We start from the raw sequence: 22,831 nt of genomic DNA, 5'->3' as shown, positions 1-22,831 counted from the left end.
TCAGGAGCATGCACTATTTTAATATTTCTGTCTTAACAGGTTTTCGTTAAGAAGCAGTGCTAATAATCTATTGATATAAATCCGGTCTCTGGGGGATAAGTGTGGCAGGTAAAATAAATATAGGTTAGGTTGGGAATTTCTCTTAGGGAAGAAAAACTCTGGTTTGAGCCGTTTCTAGGTTAAGACCCAGAAATCCCAACTCCAGGTCTAGTTAACTCCAGGGCTCACATCTGAAGTTTCAGGATTAATCTAAGGCTTGTACTGTCTGCATCACATTGCTGGCCAGAAATTGTGCTGAATGTTCCCTTTAGAAGAAAGTCACCTAGATATGCCACAATGAGGGCATGCAAATATGTGTCCCTCAAATCCACAGAAGGCAGAAAGTCTCCCTGATGGAGGGAGGCTATAAAAGACCACGTAGATTCCATGCAGACCTTTTGGACCAGAAGTCATTTATGGCCTTGAGATCCAAAATATATATAAATATCCCCTTGATTCGGAAGATGTGGAAAGGCTGCACAGAGATCAGAATTTTAGCCAAAGACAGGTAGGCTGGAAGACATGAACTGGGAAGGGGCCATAGATCAGAACTCTAGTTCAGGGGTCGGGAACCTTTTTGGCTGAGAGAGCCATGAACACCACATATTTTCAAATGTAATTCCGTGAGAGCCATACACTATATTTCAGGGGTTGGGAACCTTTATTTAATATTCATATTTATGGGCCGCAGCTATACAGTAGATGGAGCCGTGTGAAAGTGCCTGGAGTCCAGTCGGAAAGAGAGCAGAGCAGGCAGGTATGCAATGAGGCCGGAGTGGTGAAGCGCCTGCAGGCCTGCGAGTGATGGAGGTGAGTATAGGCCCTGAGAAAATGGCGGCCGGCCACTGAAGGTCTCAGAAGTGGATGTGAGAGGCAGCTCCCGTGGGTCCCCGGGTGTCAGAGGTGAAGGAGATCGTGTCTGTCGGGGCATAGGGAGCGGGTGGCAGGTCTCCTTACCAGGCGGTGATTGCCAAGGCCCTCAGATGCACAGCACACGAGCTGGTGGCGGTACCGCGAGTAGGCCGCGGGGTCCGTAGCGCGGCAATCCGGTCACCCAGAGACTAACTGAGGGTAGCGGTGGGTAGACCACAAGTGTACCGTCGATGGGTGCAGAAATCTCCTTGGCACCGGGCACAGCTACGCGGATGGCACTGGATTGAGTGGTAGATGCGGCAGAGCTCTAGGACTACACGTTCAGCGCGGCTCACGTCCGGACACGCCCCCCTTTGTTAAAGATTGTCTGTGAGCCAGATGCAGCCATCAAAAGAGCCACGTCTGGCTCGTGAGCCATAGGTTCCCTACCCCTGTTCTAGTTTGTAGCTCCTGGAAACCACCTCCTTCATTCTGAAGAAGATTTGTCAGCAGGCTTGGGGGACTTAGAATATTAGGGTTTGCAAATGAAATGGGTATATGGCTTGGGTCTGATTTTGGAAGTTGGGGCCTGAGAGTAAGGAAAGAAGCTCCTCTTGGTCTCAGATGGGGGATGAGTCTTCCCAGCATGAGGAATTATTCTGTGACAGATAAGTCCCCCTACCTGCAGTGACATCTTTGATGAGGGTGTCTAAGGCAGCTCCAAAAAAAACTGTCTCTTGAAAGTCATGCACTGTAAACACTTTTTGCATGTCTGTTCCGCAGCCCAGCATTTTAGCCAAGGAGTACTCCACGTGTTCACAAACAGAAGACTCGTATGGACAATGAGACAGGTCATATCTTCTAACCTGTCAGCACAATAGCATAGGGCTGTTGGTATGAGCTCAAGACATTATACAAAGAGTGCATCGGTTTGGAGGGAAACAGAATCTTCTCTTATTACCCTAATCCATTTCCCTAAAGTTTGACAAATTAGAATCATGGCCAATGATGGTTGTACTCAGGGCCAGTGTGTGAAAACAAGGTTTTGGAAGGATCTCCAAATGCGTTTCGATAGAATCCTTAAAAATAGGTGCATCATCTACAGGGGACCATTAGCACTTTATTAAAATTAGATATTGCCTAATCCACAGTAGGAATGGCCCACTTCCTAAGAAGAGACTCTTCAAACATGTAAAGAACTGACAAATGTTTTGTGGGAATGTCTCAATCTCCATATAGGACATCTGGGAATATTTGGTACATCGGGAAGGTCTTGGTAGCTTCAGAGTGCCTAAGAGCGCTGGTTATTCCAATTTTACAGTGGTGTGTAGAGGTGTCAAAGAGTCTCTTTAAGCCTAAGGGTAATAGCAGCTGCTTGAGGCTCCTCAGGGGCAAAATAATTCATTATGGATTTGTGTGACTCTTATCAAACAGAGCGTCTGTGGCAGAAGGCTTAGAAGCCACTAAGGTCACAGGCATATCAGATATGGATTCTATGGATCAGATATGGGGGAAGGCATAGGGGTATACTTTTGGCCTCTGTGCTGAGAGTCAGTAACCAGGATTGCAATTTATCTAGGCTGTCAATGTCAGGCCCTTTAGAGGGTGCACTGTAACTGTCATTTTGTTGACTAAATATTTTCATCATAGTTTTTGACGAAAACGAAAAAATCTAATTAGGTCAATTGACGAAAACTATGCCGAAAATGAATGCCAGTTTTCATCAACGAAAGAAAATGGAATGAAAATGTGAGGGAGGGACGTTTACCCACATGAACTTCTGCTTTCCTTGAAGCTCCCCCTGTCTGTTAAAGCCCCAGCCACCTGACTCTATCGGCAAGCTATATTGACTGAGAGACGCAGGCTCCCATCAATCTTTTCCCTTTCCTATGCAGTTCCACACATTACACTCATTCACACTCTTTGGTGCCCTCTGCTGGCCTTTTCTAAATTAGAAAACCAAATTCCATCCATAGCCTTCAATAATAGCATATTAACGTTTAAAGCGCAACTCCACTTTTGTTGAGAAAAAAAAACATTTCCCTCTGGGTGATCTATGTACATTGCAAGAATTATAACCTATTTTGTTGCAGATTCTTACCTTTTCTTTATTCTGACTAAATCCCTGTTTGTTCCTCTGTGCTGAATGGCTCTAATGGGAGTGGGTTGATAATTATCCATCAGCTGTGCAGCTACAGAGCACTAATGATGAGGAAAGCCGCTGGGCCTGCAACCCTTTAGAAGTGTTCCTATTGAGTATCTCACCAAAAATGACATTTTTGTTGCAGGGGATGCCCGAAACCTGACTTGTATCTTAGTGCAGACTTCTGGGAAAATTGGTGAGCCAATCACACAAGCAGGAAATTATGTTTCTGGGGTGCATTTTCAGAAAATTCAGCGGCTGCAGATTGAAAAGAAAAGGTAATTTTTAACCACTTCCATACCGCGCGATTTCTGGCACTCCTCTCCTACATGTAAAAATCATCATTTTTTTGCTAGAAAATTACTCAAAACCCCCAAACATTATATATATTTTTAGCAGAGACCCTAGGGAATAAAATGGCGGTCATTGCAACTTTTTATGTCACACGGTATTTGCGCAGAAATTTTTCAAACGCGTTTTTTTTTGTAAAAAAAACTGTTTTATGAATTAAAAAAAAAAACAAAACACTAAAGTTAGCCCAACTTTTGTGTATAATGTGAAAGATGATGTTACGCCGAGTAAATAGATACCCAACATGTCACGCTTTAAAATTAAGCACACTCGTGGAATGACGCCAAACTTCGGTACTTAAAAATCTCTATAGGCAACGCTTTAAATTTTTTTACAGGTTACGTATGGATTGAACGCCATTTACATATGTGGCCACGACGAAAGCATGCGTTTGTTTCTGCCTGCGACCATGCGGGGACGGGGGCACTTTAAATTCTTTTTTTTATTGTTTATTTAAATTTTTACACTTTCCCTTAATTTTTTTTGATCACTTTTATTCCCATTACAAGGAATGTAAACATCCCTTGTAATAGGAATAGTGAATGACAGGTCCTCTTTATGGGGAGATCTGGGGTCATCACGTCGCACCTGGGCCCCTGGGAGTCATAGAGACTTGCGGGGATCATCTGGTCCTCGCAGTCTCTATGGTGACACTTCCGCCGGTGGCCGATTCCTTCTCCGGCTCGCTGATCGTACAGGCGATTGGGAGGGGGGGATGTAAGAATGATCAAGTGGCTGAACTATAATTGTTCTTATGGTGAAGGGAATCGCTGGCTGAAAAAAATGATATCTGCAGCTGTAGGCATCATTCAGATATTCCCACTCAAAGCCCAGGACATCATATGTCGTCCAGCGGTAAGGAAGTGGTTAATATCATTCAATTACAATATGACTTGTCGCAATTGTACACGCTATATTATTTTTTCTTTATGTTATTTTTTTTCCCCACAAAACTGGAGTTAGCCTTTAAACATGTATTGCACTATTGAACTACCACATAAGAATAAGTAGAGGACATCTACTAAGCTGGTGAAATAAAAATAAAAAAATTAAGAAAAAGGCTTTTCTTTTTTTCTTACCGTAATATTTAATGTTAGTAATATAGAAATTGAAAGTGATCAGCCCCTAAAAGCCAAATATCCACTTTCTCCCAGCACCTATGAAACCGTAATGCTATATAAAATTCCACAGAAAAAAAATTAGTTTAAAACCATAATTTGAGTGATATCAACAATATTAGCTGCTGCTATAATCAGTCCATATACTATTTGCATGCTTACGTCATCCATAAATAAATAATGTCCTCATTAGCAGCGCTTTGGAGATAATAATATAGTTCGTATGTCTTTACCAATGTTTCTTAGTCCTTTAGGTGTCACCAGTAGTGCATAATCTAGCATGAGGTTCAAACCACTGGCCTATCACCACACCGAGTGTGTGACCGTTACCCTAGGTAATAAAAACTCACCAGAGTTACTCAGAAAATGAGCCCTTTAATATCCATTCATAGGAATTAGTCTCCACCAGCTTGTCTCCCCTCAGCCAAAAACTGCAGAGCACGGAACAGCCAACACTTATCAGGACATACATCGATTAAAATCAGCTCTCTTACACAGCTCTCCTCTCAGCTCAGCAGTGAAAACCCATAAAAGCAAATGAGCTCATAACATAATCCAGTATTTTATTAATGTAAAATCAAAACCCCAAACATTCCCCAATAAAATTGAGCTTACACAGAGTATAAAAGGCAAAGCATGTAACTGCCGACAGCGTGTATTGATCTCACCGCTATACCAACCCGCGTATGGTTCCTCTCGCCACACTGCTCGTGGAGATCCTGGGAGAAACACACCATCGGTCGTCAAGGAAACCACGTGATCACGTTCTGATGCGTTTCGTCATTACAACTTCGCCTGTGGGCGTGGTCACATGGCGCAGCTCCTACTATTTAACAGGCTGTCACTGTTAACCCATTCAACAGCAAACACCAAAGTCTACCCTAATATATTGACACTTCAGCAATCTACTAATAGTGATTGTCAATCAATTATCACATCCAAGGTACAAAGTGCTTAAATAGATCCATCACATATCCCCTGCACGGCTCCAAATTTTAGAATAAATATTGTCATTCCAAAACTCCAATCATAAATGCTCTACCCTCATTAATTCCCTTTTCTACCTAATACATAGAAAGGAGAACATCCATCATAAATCTGTCTATTATTATATGAACTTATTTAAATGTATTAATCATCTTATCATACAGAGGATATGGGATTCAAAATAATAAACTTAAACCTCATTATTTTAACATGATGCAATTAAAAACACTAATTATATCAATATTAAAATGTCCCTGATGGGATCTCCTAATAAACTGATATTAGCTCATGATGAACACAAATAATAAACAGATAGATGCATGTACTCACAACTGTAATAGGTACTTAACCATAAAGAAATATTTTTATCGATCCCTTCAGCTGATTACAACTGTGATAATTAAAATTATTTAACCACTTAAGCCCCGGAAGATGTGGCTGCTCAAAGACCAGGGCCTATTTTGCGATTCGGCACTGCATGACTGTAATGGACAATTGCACGGTCATGCAACGCTATACCCAAATGAAATTGAAGTCCTTTTTTTCCCCACAAACAGAGCTTTCTTTTGGTGGTATTTGATCACCTGTGCGATTTTTACTTTTTGCGCTATAAACAAAAAAAGAGCGACAATTTTGAAAAAATAATATTTTTCACATTTTTTTATATGAAATTCCAAAAAAAAAAATGTAAAAATCTAAATTTTTTAACATTTTAGGCCAATTTGTTTTCTGCTACATATTTTTGGTAAAAAAATCGCAATAAGCGTATTTTGATTGGTTTGCACAAAAGTTATTGCGTTTACTAACAAAGGGAAAGATTTATGTCATTTTTATTGTTTTTTTTTTTAACTAGTAATGGCGGCGATCTGCGATTTTTTTGCGGGACTGCGACATTGCAGCGGACAGATCGAACCTTTGACTGACATTTTTGACACTTTTGGGGGTACCAGTGACATTACTACAGTAATCAGTGCTACACATATGCACTGTTACTGTAACAATGACACTGGCAGGGAAGGGGTTAACTTTATTCTTGATTAGTGGGTTAAATGTATCCCTAGGGGCGTGATTCTGTGAACTGTGGGGGGGGGGCGTGGCTTGTGATGTAACCACAGAGACATACGATCCTACATGGCAGGATCGTACAGTCTCTGCAGTTACATCAGCCGTCTGCCTTTCTCCCTCTCCAGCGGGAGATCGCGAGTGGCCGGCGGATATCGGAGCCGCCGGTCACTCGCGTGGGGATGTCAGGGAACGAGCGGGGACGGGAGCGCGCCTCGCCCTCTAGAGGCTTGTGGGCGAGTGACGTACCCCTACGTCACTTTGCCCAGCAGCGGCTGCCTGCCGCAGTATATCTGCGGTGGGCGGTCGTTATGTGGTTAATATAAAAATTATATATATATATATAGCACTAAAGTTAAAACATCGCCCAATGCCCATTAATACCCTAAAATGGATGGATATTAAAGGGCTCATTTTCTGAGAAACTCTGGTGAGTTTTTATTAACTAGGGGAGCAGTCACACTCGGTGTGGTGATGGGCCAGTGGTTTGAACCTAATGCTAGATTATGCACTACTGGTAACACCTAAAGGACTAATAAACATTGATAAAGACATATGAACTATATTATTTTCTCCAAAGCGCTGCTAATGCGGACATTATTTATTTATGGATGATGTAAGCATGCAAATATAAAATGTTAGTAATATATTTAGGTAATATGTGCAATGGTATTACAGTTAATAGAGTTTACAGTTTTTTTTTTTTTCATATTTTAAAGTTTCACTTCTGTTTGTCAAAAAACAATATTTTTGTTTCTTGAAATTTGCTTTTATTTATAAAAGACGTTATACATCACAATGGCTTAATCTGTGTTTGTAGTGCATGTTCATATCATGAAAAACGGAATTTTTGTAAAATCTTACCTGTAAAATTCCTTTCTCTGAGTCCTCCGACAGTCGCCGCCCACTTCATATTCATCACCAATGGGGTTATGTCCTTTATTCCGTAGGAGTAGCTAGGCAATAGAATATGTTAATACAAAGATTTTTAACATATCCCACCCCCAGGGGGTGGTCCCCTCAGTACATAACCCTCCACTTCCTGTATCCAACTCAGTTTCAGTGGAATAGCAGTAGAGAGTACATCAAAACCCCAAAAGAGGGGCGGGGGCGGCGACTGTCGGAGGACTCAGAGAAAGGAATTTTACAGGTAAGATTTTACAAAAATTCCGTTTTCTCTTACGTCCTCCGACAGTCGCCGCCCACTTCATATTCATCACCAATGGGGAAGTCCCAAAGCAGTGTAAACATGAGGGGTGGGAAGAACACAGCCGCGCCCAAGGCAACGCCGTCTCCCCATCAGAGAAAGGAACCTTACCAAAGGAAGGAAACCAGTTGGGCATAAGAACAAAACACTCGCTCAACAGGAGCAAGAGAACCCAGGGAAAAAACAAAAATCCCAAAAAGCCAAAGAACCCGTAACAAGGGCTCTAGGGAACTGCCGCACTAAGAACCTTGCGGCCAAAGGAAGCATCAGCCGATGCCTGAACATCTACTCTGTAGAATATCGTGAAAGTGTGTACGGTCGACCAAGTCGCCGCCTTACACACCTGGGCCACAGAGGCCCCATGACGACAGGCCCAAGACGTACTCAGAGATCTGGTAGAGTGCGCCTTCACAGGTACAGGGGGAACTTTTCCCCTCAAAGCATAGGCCTGATCAATGGTCTGTCTGATCCATTTGGCGATTGTAGAAGCCGACGCCGCCATGCCCTTCCGAGGACCTCCCGGAAGGACAAACAAGGCATCCGACTTGCGAGAAGACTCAGTCGATGTGAAATAGACTCTAATCGCCCGGACAACATCCAAGGAGTGAAGCAACACCTCCGTCGGATGCTTCGGCTTCGCGCAAAGCGAAGGTTTGACAATGTCCACATTGAGATGAAAGTCCGAAACCCTTTTTGGAAGAAAAGAAGGGTTAGGTCGCAAGACCACCTTGTCCAAATGCACAACCAGACACGGAGACTTGTAGGACAAGGCTGCCAGCCCCGACACTCGTCGAGTCGAGGTGATAGCCACCAAAAAGGCGACCTTCCTGGACAACAAAGACAGCGAGATCTCCCTGAACCTTTCAAAAAGGAGCACGCTGCAATACTGACAGAACTAGATTCAAGTCCCAAGGGGTAAGAGGTTCCCTCCTAGGAGGGATCAGATGACGTACCCCCCGCACAAAAGTGCTAACCAAAGAATCAGATGCCACAGGCCGCCGAAAAAGAACGGCCAAAGCAGACACCTGACCCTTGATCGTGGCCAGCGCCAGACGCTGGTCAACACCCGTCTGAAGGAAGGGCAACACCCTAGACACCGAATAAGTGTCAGGAGAGAAACCCCTGGATACGCACCAGGCAAAATACGCCTTCCAAGTACGGTAATAAACCTTCCGAGGAAGACTCCCTCGCATTTATTAAGGTGTAAATGAACTCAGGGGAAAGACCCCTGTTCTTCAGGACCTCGGTTTTAACCGCCAGGCCGTCAAGGCCAGCGACTGTAAAGCAGGATGGAAGATCGGTCCTTGCGACAGAAGATCTTCTCGAAAAGGCAGACGCCACGGGGCGTCGATTGTCAGATTTACGAAGTCTGCGTCCCAGGACCGGCGAGGACAGTCCGGTGTCACAAGAATCACCGTGGTCGGTTCCGCGAAGGAACCTGGACAGCAATTGAATCGGCGGGAACGCATACATCAGATGGTACTGATGTCACGGGGCAACCAACGCGTCCGACGCGTCTGCCCGAGGATCGCACTCCTTGCCACGAACCGTGGTACTTTGTAGTTCAGACGAGACGCGAACAGGTCTACCTCCGGAAGACCCCACCGCACAACATCTGGAAGATAGCCGGGTGAAAGGACCATTCTCCCTGGTCCAGGGTTCGACGGCTCAGAAAAAACCGCCTGCCAAACTTTCACCCCCGGAATGTGACCTGCCGATATTGCCGGGACATGCGTCTCGGCCCAAGACAGAATCGCGGCCACTTCTCGAGCCGCCCGGGCACTCCTGGTGCCCCCTTGGTGAATGATGTAAGTCACCGCCGTGGCATTGACCGTCTGCACCCGAACCGGGTTCCAACGACGAAGACAGAGGAGTATCGCTCGCAGTTCCAGAACGTTGATCGGAAGGGAGGATTCCTCCGTCGACCAAACACCCTGGGCGGACAGAACGCCCAGAACACCACCCCAGCCCGACAGGCTGGCGTCCGTGGCGATCATCGTCCACGAAAGGGGACGAAAAGACTTGCCCCCCCGATACTGAGGGGGATAGAAGCCACCACAGAAGATCCCTTCTGGTCTGAGAACTCAATGACATCTGGAGATCCAGAGACTGCGGACGCCCGTCCCACCTGGACAATATCTCCGCTTGGAGATCCCGCGTGTGAAACTGGGCGAAGGGAAATCGCCTCGAAAGCCGAGACCATCAATCCCAGACACCGCATGCACGTCCGAAAGGACGAAGATGGAACGTCCCTGAGGGACCTGACTGCCTCCTAAAGAGCTGCGAGTTTTTCTTCCGGCAGGAAGACCTACGCCTGGACAGAGTCCAGAATCATACCCAGGTAAGAAAACCGAACCGATGGGCACAATGTCGACTTTGGAAAATTGATCGTCCAACCAAACTCCTGCAGAGTCTGTAACGTGAAGGACAGATCCTCCTCCAGACCCTGGCTGGTCGCAGACACCAGATATCCCAGGACCGAGATGCCCTGGGCTCTCAACAAAGCCAGAACAGGCGCCAGCACCTTGGTGAACACCCGCGGAGCCGAGGCGAGGCCAAAAGGCAATGCCACAAACTGGGCATGATCTTCCGCTATGGCGAATCGAAGGTACCTCTGGTGCCCCTCGAAAATCGGGATGGGAAGATACGCATCCTTCAAGTTGATGGAGGCCATGAACTCCCCTGGAATCAGGGCAACCACCACCGACCGCAGAGATTCCATGCGAAACTTGCGCACCCGCACAAAGCGGTTCAGAGCTTTCAAGTCCAGAATCGGACGTACCTTGCTCTCCTTCCTGGGCACGGTGAACAGAATGGAATAGAACCCCCGAAACTGTCCCGATGAGGCACCGGGACCACCACTCCCCGAGCCCTCAGGTTCTGCACCGCTAGATGCAGGTCCTGCAAACGCTCCGGGGATAGCAGAAGATTTGAGGGAAAAAATCTGCTCTCCGGCCGAGAGAGAAACTCGATCTTGTACCCAGATCGAACGATTTTCTGAACCCACCTGTCCCGAACCCGGGACAGCCATGGCTGAGCGAAAACCGAGCAAGCGTCCCCCCACCCCTGAGTCGGGTGAGGGCGCCCCTTTAGGCCGCACTGTTGTGGGCCGCGGAATCGGTGTGTTAGCCTCGACCTTTGGACGGCTTGCCCCTATAGTGTGACCGAAAGGCACGAAAAAAGACCCCTGAGGGGGCCGAAAGGAGACATGCTTCGTACCAGGAGCTGTCTTAGTCTTGTGGGATCGAGGCAAGAGCGTGCTCTTACCACCCGTGACCCCCTAAATTAGGGCATCAAGGGATTCACCAAGAAGGCGAGAACCACCAAAAGGCAGAGTAGCTAAGGTCTTACGCGAAGATTGGCCACCGACCAACACTTCAACCAAACCAGGCGGCGAGACAACACCGCCAAACCATGTACACGTGCAGCCAACGGAACCATATCCAGGTCCGAATCACACAAATACATGACACCCTGGTGGATTTGATCCACCATATCCCAAGTCGCCTGGAGGGCAGAATCAGCCACCAGGACACGTCTAATCACCTGCGTCCAGCTCGCGACCACCTGGGCCGCCATAAGTGAAGCAATAAGGCTTTAAACATAGAACCCATAATAGAATAGGTATGACAGACAAGGGACTCCATCCTCTTGTCCGTGGCATCCCGGAACACCGGGGTGTCTTCAGCAGGAATCGCAGTGGACTTGTTCAAAACTGCTATTGCGTGGTCCACCGGAGGGGGGACACACCAACGCTCATCAGTAGCGGTCGTAAAAGGATAGCGTAGCTTAAACCTACTCGGTACAGCAAAAGGTTTGCGTATATTACGCCAATGTTCATTCACAGCGCGTTAAAAACATCAGTGCAGGGAAACACCTGCGACATTTTGCGCCTTTTCTGCGTCCCATAAGCCACCAAGGCAGCAGGGGGACATTGTTCATCCTCTAAACGCAGTGTTTGCTTGATAGAAGCAACCAATACATCCATGAGTGCAAGCTCTTCAGACGAGCCAGGGGAAGAATTATCAACCCCCTCTACCTCAGCCTCCACCTCTGACCCTACAAGGTCCAGGGAGGAACGGGACCCCGATAGGGAGACCCCAGCCACAGCAGCCCCATCACCATCCCCCTCCGAACCAGAGGAAATTAAAACTCTGGGCCATGTGTGGATTGAGCAGCCACCAGCAGGTGCACCTGAGCAGCAAGATTAGCCACAAACGCAGAGAGACAGCAGTCCCTTGTGAGCCCACCAAGGTGGCAGGAATTTTGCTTTCCTGAGAATCCATTGCCCCCAGAGCAGATCGGAAAAGAAAGGGTTAACAGCCCCCACAACAAGCGCGGCGAGCGCTGCCCACCGCACACACACACTTAGCCCAATATGAGACCCCCACAGGGAGAAAAGGCTAAACTTAGGTAATGACACAGAGATAAATAAAACCTGTAAGGTCCAATGCTGCTGCTGCTGCTCCGATCGGTGCGCCCAGGGATGTGATGCAATACAGGGCGCTTCTGTGTAAGCCTATGCAAGGCTACAAGAAAATGGCCGCCAGCAGTGTTACCATGCGGCCGGAGCGAGCGCTGACAAAATGGCGTCGTTTGGCGCCGAAAACTCCGCTCCCTCACACAGTGAAAAGCACAGTAAACATGGCGGACCGCCGCAGCGGTCTTAGAAATGTGCCCCAACACGATACATGCATGTTATACAGCACACAGTCTGACACACAGATCCAGTCTGACACAGAAGTGCAGCACAGCCCCCCTCCTTGCAGCCCACAGCATGCACCAGAGAGATAGGGAACATTTACAGTGTGACAGAGGCAGGGTAACACAGTCCCAGACTGACAGCCCTCAGACAGACAGGTCCCCACATAGATTTACACTTACCTCATAGGTGGCGTGGGGAACCCGCACAGGCGAACAAGCCGCTGTACATGAGACAGGGAGAGTCGCATCCAGGACGCAGCAATGGTGGGTTGAGAAACCGCACAGCGTCCAGTGAGGTAGCCACCTCACCATAGCATCCCTGCACCGAACAGGGATGGGTCGTTCAGAAACTTCAGGAGCGGTACCTGACTGAACGCTCGATGGCGGGCTGAGAAACCACTGACCCACAACCTGCGACCAGGGGGGTCAGCCCGAGACGCAACCCGCATGATCCTCTTCATCAGAAGAACTAAACTAATGCTGGTAAAAAAATAACAGCTAAGTAAAGAAAGAGAAAAAAACTCAAATAAAATCAAAAGAAAAGAAAAAGCTGAGACAAAAGTCCTAGCATAGAGACATGCAGCCACTCCTGACAAGCTAGACATTGAAACTGAGTTGGATACAGGAAGTGGAGGGTTATGTACTGAGGGGACCACCCCCTGGGGGTGGGATATGTTAAAAATCTTTGTATTAACATATTCTATTGCCTAGCTACTCCTACGGAATAAAGGACATAACCCCATTGGTGATGAATATGAAGTGGGCGGCGACTGTCGGAGGACGTAAGAGAAATAACATTTTATTTGATTTTTACTCCAGACGTATTTATTGAGTTTAGCAATTCTAGAGAAATGCTTAAATAATGCATTACAATTTAACTAAAACCATTAAATTTTAGTAGACTAAAATGTACTGGAAATTTTAGTAGACTAAAATGTACTGGAAATTTTAGTAGACTAAAATGTACTGGAAATTTTAGTAGACTAAAATACGGCTAAATCTAAAACAATTCAGATGACTAAAATATGACTAAAACTAAAATGGCATTTCACTCAAAATACTATGACTAAAACTTAATCGAAATTTGACGTCAAAGTTACTACTGCATAGTAGACAGCATTGGAGCCTTCAGCGGATTGAGAGCTGAACTCTTTGAACACTATACGTTACAGCAGGACTGCTCCCCGTCTGTCTAGGATCTGACATGTGCTGCAAGGCAGAGGCAACACTGTTCAGGATAAAAAGGTTAACCATTGGACACTCACGAACCGGCTGTTGAAGTAGAAGAGGCTTAGTTGGACATAGAGAGGCTCAGACAGTGAGGTCAATGTAGGCAGACAGCAAAGACAAACCAAAGAAGATTCCAGTGCAGTGAAAAGAAGTAGTAGCAATAGAGGTTCAGTCACACTGAAATGAGGGGACCATATGACACTCCCCTTACCAAAGAGCATCATCACTCAGACCTTACATGAACCCTTTGCACGTTAAATGATGAAAAATAGGAATAAGAAAGATGCTCAACAGCCCTAATAGCAAGGTAACTGCCAGTACTTGACCCATACACAAAGTATATGTGAAAGACTGGGTCACACCGGAGGCTGCACCACAGCTCTGGACCAGGAAGATTCTCCGTGGCTAACACTCAGGTCTGAAAAGCACCTTAATGCCGAACTCATTACCCTAACGACATATTCCAGGCTAGCCCCATAATCGTCCAGTCCAGGGAGGTCAAGGTATGCCCTCCAAAGCTATTGCAGAGGATAACTGCATATACAGAGAAATGCTGATTGAAGAAAACAGGGGAAATGACTAGTAAAATGGTTAGACTTTTGCAAATTAAAGACATCTTTCCTTCTGAAACACTGGCAAAAGGTTAAGGCATGCTGGAAGTGGGAAGGGTTATACTGGCTGGTCACTGTTTTTATCTTTGCCAGTGTCCAAATCCTCCTGTAGGTTGCAGTATAACCCAGATGCCTAGGAATCCTATCATGTAATAAAGGAGAAAGGAATATTTTTTTGTTCAGTGGCCACACCTATAGTCTGCAATGTGTGCCTGCCTGTGAACAAAGAATATCTTGCTCATCTAGTCACAAATCTCAGAATTTTTGTACTTACAATTAAGTTGATCACAGCCAAGATAAATAAGAGGACAATCACACAGATGGCTAAGTTGCCTTTTCTGCCTCTCAGGCCAGTTTTATGGAGGCGATCCTCATCGATTGGAACATATCCTGCCCTGAAATTACTGTTGTGCTCTTTATTCACACTTCTACGCTCAACAGCTTTCTCTCTCATTGACTTCTTGACCGGTCCATTTGAGCTCTAGAAAAAATACACAAGAGATTTTTAGATGCCTGCTGATTATGAGACACTCTTAATTTTCTATTTAGTTGCTAAGCATGAATAGAGCTTCCCACAGATATAATGTAATAAACTCTGGATCAAGTCTTTCTTTAGGGATGGACTGCATGTTCTAAGTTCTATGGGGTTAGGCAGAACATTCATATATTATACTAGAAAACCTGTTCTGATTTTACTGTCACAACTCCCCCCCCAAGATAAATGATACTGGGGCTGTCTGCATGCTCCTCTCCTCCTGTCTTCCCTCTCTTCATACACATACTGTAAATACAAACACACATGGCCAGATTATGTATGCTTACCTTTGTGTCTATGGATACATTTAAATCAGTTTCCCAGCTGCTAATAGCAACCAACATATAAGCTATACGCAGACCATTTTTTGCATTCCTGCCATACATGTTATGGATGAAGAGTGTTTCATCACTGACTGAGACAGGTACAGGCAGCAGGAGTCGGGAGGGAACATTTTAAACATAGTTAGGAAGGAATTTTAAGTTAAGACTTAACCAGAGACATTCTTGAGCATCCTCCAAACTCATCTCTAGACAAACTTACACTTATTTATTACTCCACTGAGCCGCGGGCTCAGTCAATCCCACATCGCAATCTCCCACTTTGTTTGCGTGAGCTGCGGGATGAGAGTGACTTGGCCTGCAGCGCATTGTGCTGGCTAATGTATTCTGATAGCTACGGGAGCAACATCTGTCAGAAGGAGCCAACAGGGTCATCCATTGCTTGAATTTCAGCTAATTCAGCAGGAACCAGCCAAAATTTCAGCGATGTTTGGCAGACTGAAAGAGATAGTTTTTATAACAAGATATTCACAATTTTCAGGCCACCAAGCACTTGCTCTTGTTCAGATCAGTTCAGACATTGCTAAGCAGTTTGTTTGGTCAATTAACACTCCCTTCCCTATCCAAAAAACAGCTCCAAAGTAGATGGATTTGTGACTGACAGAGCTGGTCTTTGCCAGGAGGGGCCACTCTGGAGACCAAAGCTGCCATTCACAACAGAACCGCAAAGCTGTGCCTATCCGGTTGCTTGTAAACATACACAACACTGGCAGATAAATCACACAGCAATGAGTGATCTTTTTTATAAATGAATGATGAGGACTGTAAGGACTGGTATAACAGCCCTGCTGGATCATTCACAATAGTAAAAGATCACACAGCCTGCGATGTTATGTGACTAGCTCCTAGCTGCTGACTAGCTCACATATACAGACCAGACCAGGTGGTTCACACGGGGCCACAGCACTGAATGATCGTTTATTATTACTCCTGAATCCAGCAGCACTGAAGGCTGTGTTATGGCGCTTTTCCACTGCATGGAACCGAACGGTTCGGCTCGCTTTTGTGCTTTTCCACTGCATGGTACCGCAGGGTACGGTGTTGGAACGGTTCATTACGGTGGCGCTTTTCCACTACATGGAACTGAATGGTACGGCTCGCTTAAACAATACCACCTCGGTTGTGGTTCCAAGAGGGCCGTACCAGTACCATATCCCACAATCCTTTGCATGCAGCCTTGACTGTTTGTCACTACTAGCCACTGATTGGTCAGAGAATCGTTGTTTTCCCACCCACTTTACTTTAGTGGAAAAGAAAACCGTACAGAAACCGTTCCAACACCGTACCATGCGGTACCATGCAGTGGAAAACCAAACCGAGCCAAGCCGGTACTTGCAGTGGAAAAGTGCCATTATACATGCCACCGGTCCCAACAGCACTGATTGCTCATTCATAACAACATCAACTAGCTCTGTGGGGCTGTGATCCACCTGCTGGGGCTGTGCCTGTTTACAAGCAGCTACAGCCTGAGCAATTCTTTACTATTATGAATGAACAGGCAACGCTGATTGTTCATTAACCATTTGCCGACTGCCTAACGCAGATTTACTGCAATTACAGATTTACTGTGATTAGACACAGCGGGAGGCAGAGATTGGGAGGAGCGGGCGCGATCGCTGCCGGCCTACTGCGATCTTTGGCTAGACTGAAAGGAGAATGGAAATGTAATGTAAACAAGATGGCTCTCCTGTCAGAGAGGCAGGGAAAGATTGTGTGATTTAGCTAAGCTGAATCACCGATCTCTCTGTGCCTCTGTTCAATCCACCCCCCCCCCCCCACACTAGCAAAGCACAAATAGTTAACCCCTTCCCTGCCATGATCATTTATACCAGGGATCCTCAAACTACAGCCCTCCAGCTATTGCGGAACTACACATCCCATGAGGCATTATAAAACTCTGACATTCACAGACATGACTAGGCATGATGGGAATTGTAGTTCCTAAACAACTGGAGGGCCATAGTTTAAAGACCCCTGATTTATACAGTAACAGTGCATATTATTTAGCACTGATCACTGTATTAATGTCACTGGTCCCCAAAAAGTGTCACTTAGTGTCAGATTTGTCCACAGCAATGTCGCAGTCCTGATAAAAATCGCTGATCGCCACCATTACTAATAAAAAGAAATATATATATATATATAAATAAAAAGTCCAAAAATCGATCCCATAGTTTGTAAATGCAATAACTTTTGCGCAGACCAATCATTATACGCTTTTTGGGATTTTATTTCTACCAAAAATATGTAGCAGAATACAAATTGGCCTAAACTGACAAAAAAATGTCATTTTTAATTTTTTTTTTTATTGGGAATGTTTTATAGCAGAAAGTAAAAACTATTATTTTTTTTTTTTCAAAATTGTCGCTCTTTTTTTGTTTGTAGGGCAAAAACTAAAAACCGCAGAGGTAATCAAATACCACCAAAAGAAAGCTCTATTAATTGTATTTAGGTATGGCGTCGCAAGCGCAATTGTCAGTTAAAGCAAAGCAGTGCCGTTTCGCAAAAAATAGTCTGAAAATTAAGGGGGTAAAACCTTCCGGAGCTGAAGTGGTTAAGAAGAGTTGGTTCTCACCAGGTGCTTTCTAGTGCGTTTTTAAAATGCCTCCAGAATGCTGAAATTGTTTTGTGAACAAGCTCAAAGAGTAAAAGAAGCCTTGGTTTAGAGAGGGGTTAGGGCTTAGTGCTGGTTGTACCTCCCACAGGGACACACAAAAAATGAGCTTCAGAATGAGGCAGAACTACAGCCAGAAAGAGAGACTTTAAATCGGGCTACCAATCAGAACTTGGTTCCTGAGATGAATTAGTAAAAGTTAAACATTTTTATGAGAGTTCTTCTGTAAGTGTAAAGGCTTGTTCACACCAGAAAGTAGGATATGTGAGTTGAGTAAAGTGGTACAACTTGCTGCACAGCAATGCATGGCAGCGAACTGTAGATGTGAATTGCAAAGACAACTGAACCCAAGCACACATCAACAGTGCACTGCAATGCAGTCATGTAAAGCGTCCTGCAACGTACAAGTACATCTATAAACTGCTGTAAGCTGTAAAAAAAGACACAAGTCCATCTAGTTCAATCAATAGAAGGAAAAAAATTATACAATCTTATACCCACAGTTAATCCAAAGGAAGGCAAAAAAAAAACCCCAATAAAGCATGATCCAATTTGCTCCAGCAGGGGAAAAAACCCTTCTTGATCCCCCAAGAGGCAATCAGATGTTCTCTATAACCACTTGCCGACCGCCGCCTGACTATATACGGCGGCGGTCAGCCCCTCCCAGGCAAAGAGGACGTACCGGTACGTCACTAGCCTGGGAGCCAATAGGGGGCGAGCGAGCGCTGCCAGAGGCGCGCTCCCTCCCCCGCTCGTTCCCTAAGCAGCCCGCGCGTGTGACCGGCGGACCCGATGTCTGCCGGTCACTTGCGATCGTCAGGTGGAGAGGGAGAAAGGCAGGCGGCTAATGTAAACAAAGCCGCCTGTCATTCTCCCCTGTGTAAAAGCACAGATCATACGGTCCTGCTATGTAGGACCGTTGATCTCTGCTGTTACACCACAAGCCACATCCAATCACAGTAAGAATCACGCCCCTAGGGACACACTTAACCCCTCCCTCTCCAATAAAGTTAACCCCTTCCCTCCCAGTGTAATTTTACAGTAACAGTGCATATGTATAGCACTGATTACTGTAGAAATGTCACTGGTACCCCCAAAAATGTCAAAAATGTCAGTCAAGGGTCCAATCTGTCCGCCGCAATGTTGCAGTCCCGCAAAAAAAAAAAAATCGCAGATCGCCGCCATTACTCGTTAAAAAAAAAAAAAAAAAAAAATGACAAAAATCTTTCCCTTAGTTAGTAAACGCAATAACTTTTGCGCAAACCAATCGCTTTTTGCGATTTTCTTTACCAAACATATGTAGCAGAAAACAAATTGGCCTAAAATGTTAAAAAATTCTGATTTTTACATTTTTTTGGGGGGAATTTCATATAAAAAAAAAAATTGACGCTCTTTTTTTGTTTATAGCGCATGATCAAAAAATCGCACAGGTGATCAAATACCACCAAAAGAAAGCTCTGTTTGTGGGGAAAAAAAGGACGTCAATTTAATTTGGGTACAGCGTCTCACTACTGCGCAATTGTCCGTTAAAGTCACGCAGTGCCAAATCTCAAAATAGGCCCTGGTCAGGAAGGGGGTAAAATCTTCCGGGGCTTAAGTGGATAAATGTTAGTATTCAGTTATATTATGCACACTATATTACCAAGAGTATTGGGACGCCTGCCCTTACACACACATGAACTTTAATGGCATCCCAGCCTTAGTCTGTAGGGTTCAGTATTGAGTTGGCCCACCCTTTGCAGCTATAACAGCTTCAACTCTTCAGGGAAGGCTGTCCACCAGGTTTAGGAGTGTGTCTATAGGAATGTTTGATCATTCTTCCAGAAGTGCATTTGTGAAGTCAGGCACTGATGTTGGAGAGAAGGCCTGGCTCGCAGTTGCCGATCCATGGTTCCGCATATATGCGTATCTCACTTTCTGCCAGGAACACTGCTCCCAGCACAGAGACCAGGCTCTCAGCAAGAGCCCTCGGTCTCGTACTAATAAACTCTGATTGGCTATCGCAGTGATCAGTCAGTCACTGTGAGCCCGCCCCTGTGTTTACTTCCTCTTCTGAAGGGAGAGGAAGATATGTTGTATTTTTGTCACCTTATATTTTTGATCTCCCCACCCCCCCTCTTATTTTTTTTCACTCCTCTCCAATAGGCTTCCACCCTCCCTTCCCCTTTTTTTGTAATGCAGTGCCGAATCGCAAAAAATAGCCTGGTCATTAAGTGGGTAAAACCTTCCGGTACAAAAGTGGTTAATTTACCCAAGGGGCCACACATGATATTGGGACTGTTGTGGGGGCCGAACAAACATTTACATATTATCTTCACTGTTATACAGCACCTAGCACAAGATAAGGCTACCTAGGAAGGAAGGGCGGGGGGCGTAGGTTCTGCCCTTTACCTGTGTGGTGGAGGGCGACACCTGGCAACACCTCCCCACATGCCCTCCCCTGACTCAAATCCTTGTTGCCCACCTCCCATGGTCTGCCCCAGCTGCTTTGGCGGGGCAACCTTCCTACTACATGGGAGAAGCAGCTTGGAAGAGGTGGGAGTGCAGCCGCCGCCATCTTGGAGACTGGCAGTCTAATGTTGACCGGTTGGCCTGCATCCAGGGATTTCTAAAAGACCTCATGCAGGCCGGACATGGGCAGCCGGACGTGGCCTGCAGACTGTAAAATGCCCAGGTCTGGGTCACATCTTACCCTTTGGCTGTCTATGTCTGGCCTGCATGAGGTCCATCAGAAATGAGAAATCCCTGGATGCAGGCTGACCAGTCAACAGGATGGCGCTGACTCTTCCACCCTCATTGGCTCACCAGTCTCCAAAATGGCGGCAGCTTCACTCCCACCCTTTCCATGTGGCTTTAGCCAGGGGTCTGACAGGAAGCGAAATCTCCTCAGATGGGACACAGAGGGCTTACAGGGGCCCCTCCCCCACTGTATCCAAACTAAAGGAGGAGCAGTTTCCTCTAGATACACATTTATTCCTCCATTAGTAAGGTTACAGAAGCTGTGACACTGGGAAGATGTGTTACTCCTTCTCTACAGACTGTTGTCACAACATTGGTGACACCAACATGAGGAGGGGGTGACACCGTGCAGCACATGAACCAACAACATGGGTGACACCAACACGAGGAGGGGGTGACACCGTGCAACACATTGACCATAGGGGACACAGTGACAGACATACAGAGGTGTATTGTTAGTCATGACACAGAGCACACCGTTTAATGTATAGAATTCATTCCCAAGCAGCCCCACTCTGCATGCTCTAACAGAGCCCCTTTTATTGTCTCTGAATGTCCTCCCCAATCCTGTAATCCCGAGAGATTCACACCGGCATGCAGGCAGTCCACACTGACCTGCTCGGCCGCCGCCATCTTCCCTCCACCCAGCCTGACAGAATAAGCAGCACAGGCGGTCCGAGGGTCGGAGCGTACGATGTGCACACAGCTGGGGGGCGCCCACATCTACATCACACCGTTATCTGGACTATACCAACATATCCTGGATGACTCCATTACGCTTTACCGCTTTAAAATACCTCATGTAAATGTGAAAAACTAAAACCGTCTAAGCTGTGAAAAGAAAAGTAGAAGTATGTCAAATGAATACAGAGAACCCCTCATAGCGGCATGGTTCCGTCCTGAGGTGCTGGGAATGTGGTGGGAGCTCCCTAATTCCAGCTATTCCTGTCACACTAATCCCCGCTATAAAAATAGCATTGTCCGACCTCCTTCTACCTCATATATATAAATGTACACACAAACTCCCACCCTGCTTACTCTATCATTTATTTTACTGTGTATGTGACGTGTAGACCAAACTTTTTGTTTTAGCTTTGTATAGAGTAGAGAAGGTTTAACCCCTAATCCCTCAGCACATTTTTTACTGTCTGTGTACGATATGGGAAATTTCCCTTCTCTTCCTGTCCCAGAGACACAATGGAAAGTTAGAGGAAATCTCCCAACGTGAGGGGATGTCTCTTCTTACCTTTGTTTTTACAAAGGTAAGAACTTTCAACTGTCCCTGATTTTGAGAGACTGTTCCTGATTATGAACAAAGTCCCTCTGTCCCTTTTTCCTCCTCAGTTGTATTTAAGCGCTTCCCATCAGCCCCCAATAAATATATAGCGGAGTGGGAGCTTCGCCGTTCTGAGCTGACATACCCGTACGTTGCTCAGAACAAGTTCCCGCGCACAGTCCCTAGGCCGCGCAGCGGCACAATCTTGTGATGGCTGTGATCACAGGACACAGCCAAGAAGGGATCAGGATATAGGCACTGCGACTGGCCCTCCTAATCACAGCCTGCACAGTGTAAACAGAGACACATGTCTGTGACAGTTGTCTCTAAGCTCATTGAGAGCTCAGTAGTGGGGGGGGGGGGGGGGGGGAAGCAACCTGATTTTACACACAGAGCTGTTACAGATTCCCATGCACAGTACACCAAGCATCACTGTCCCTGTCCCATGAACATCTGTTAGTGTCCCCATAAACATCTGTACCAGTGCACAAAAACATCTGCCACAGTGCCCTATCACGTCTGTACCAGTGCACAAAAACATCTGTCACAGTGCCCTATCACATCTGAACCAGTGCACAAAAACATCTGCCACAGTGCCCTATCATGTCTGTACCAGTGCACAAAAACATCTGTCACAGTGCCCTATCACATCTGTACCAGTGCACAAAAACATCTGTCACAGTGCCCTATCACATCTGTACCAGTGCACAAAAACATCTGTCACAGTGCCCTATCACATCTGTACCAGTGCACAAAAACATCTGTCACAGTGCCCTATCACGTCTGTACCAGTGCACAAAAACATCTGTCACAGTGCCCTATCACATCTGTACCAGTGCACAAAAACATCTGTCAGTGTCCTATCACATCTGTACCAGTGCGCAAAAACATCTGTCAATGCCCTATCACATCTGTACCAGTGCACAAAAACATCTGTCAGTGTCCCCATAAACATCTGTACCAGTGCACAAAAACATCTGTCACAGTGCCCTATCACATCTGTACCAGTGCACAAAAACATC

The 22,831-nt window shown here is 45.9% G+C and overlaps 1 protein-coding gene across 1 annotated transcript in view; it reads right to left on the bottom strand.

Annotated features, from left to right (window-relative positions):
- Positions 1 to 21,191, bottom strand: part of SGCB (sarcoglycan beta) — a 31,865-nt gene extending 10,674 nt beyond the window's left edge. The window contains exons 1-2 of the mRNA XM_082243556.1: positions 21,149 to 21,191; positions 14,579 to 14,785 (exon numbers count right to left, since the gene is read on the bottom strand). Of these exons, the coding sequence (XP_082099682.1) occupies positions 14,579 to 14,785; positions 21,149 to 21,166 (225 nt within the window). The 5' untranslated portion in view covers positions 21,167 to 21,191. The remainder of the gene's footprint in view (positions 1 to 14,578; positions 14,786 to 21,148) is intronic.
- Positions 21,192 to 22,831: the final 1,640 nt, after the last annotated feature.

This window comes from Pelophylax lessonae, assembly GCF_965119305.1.
Source record: "Pelophylax lessonae genome assembly, chromosome: 1".
NCBI lineage: Eukaryota > Metazoa > Chordata > Amphibia > Anura > Ranidae > Pelophylax > Pelophylax lessonae.
This window is presented reverse-complemented; position numbering and strand designations above follow the sequence as displayed.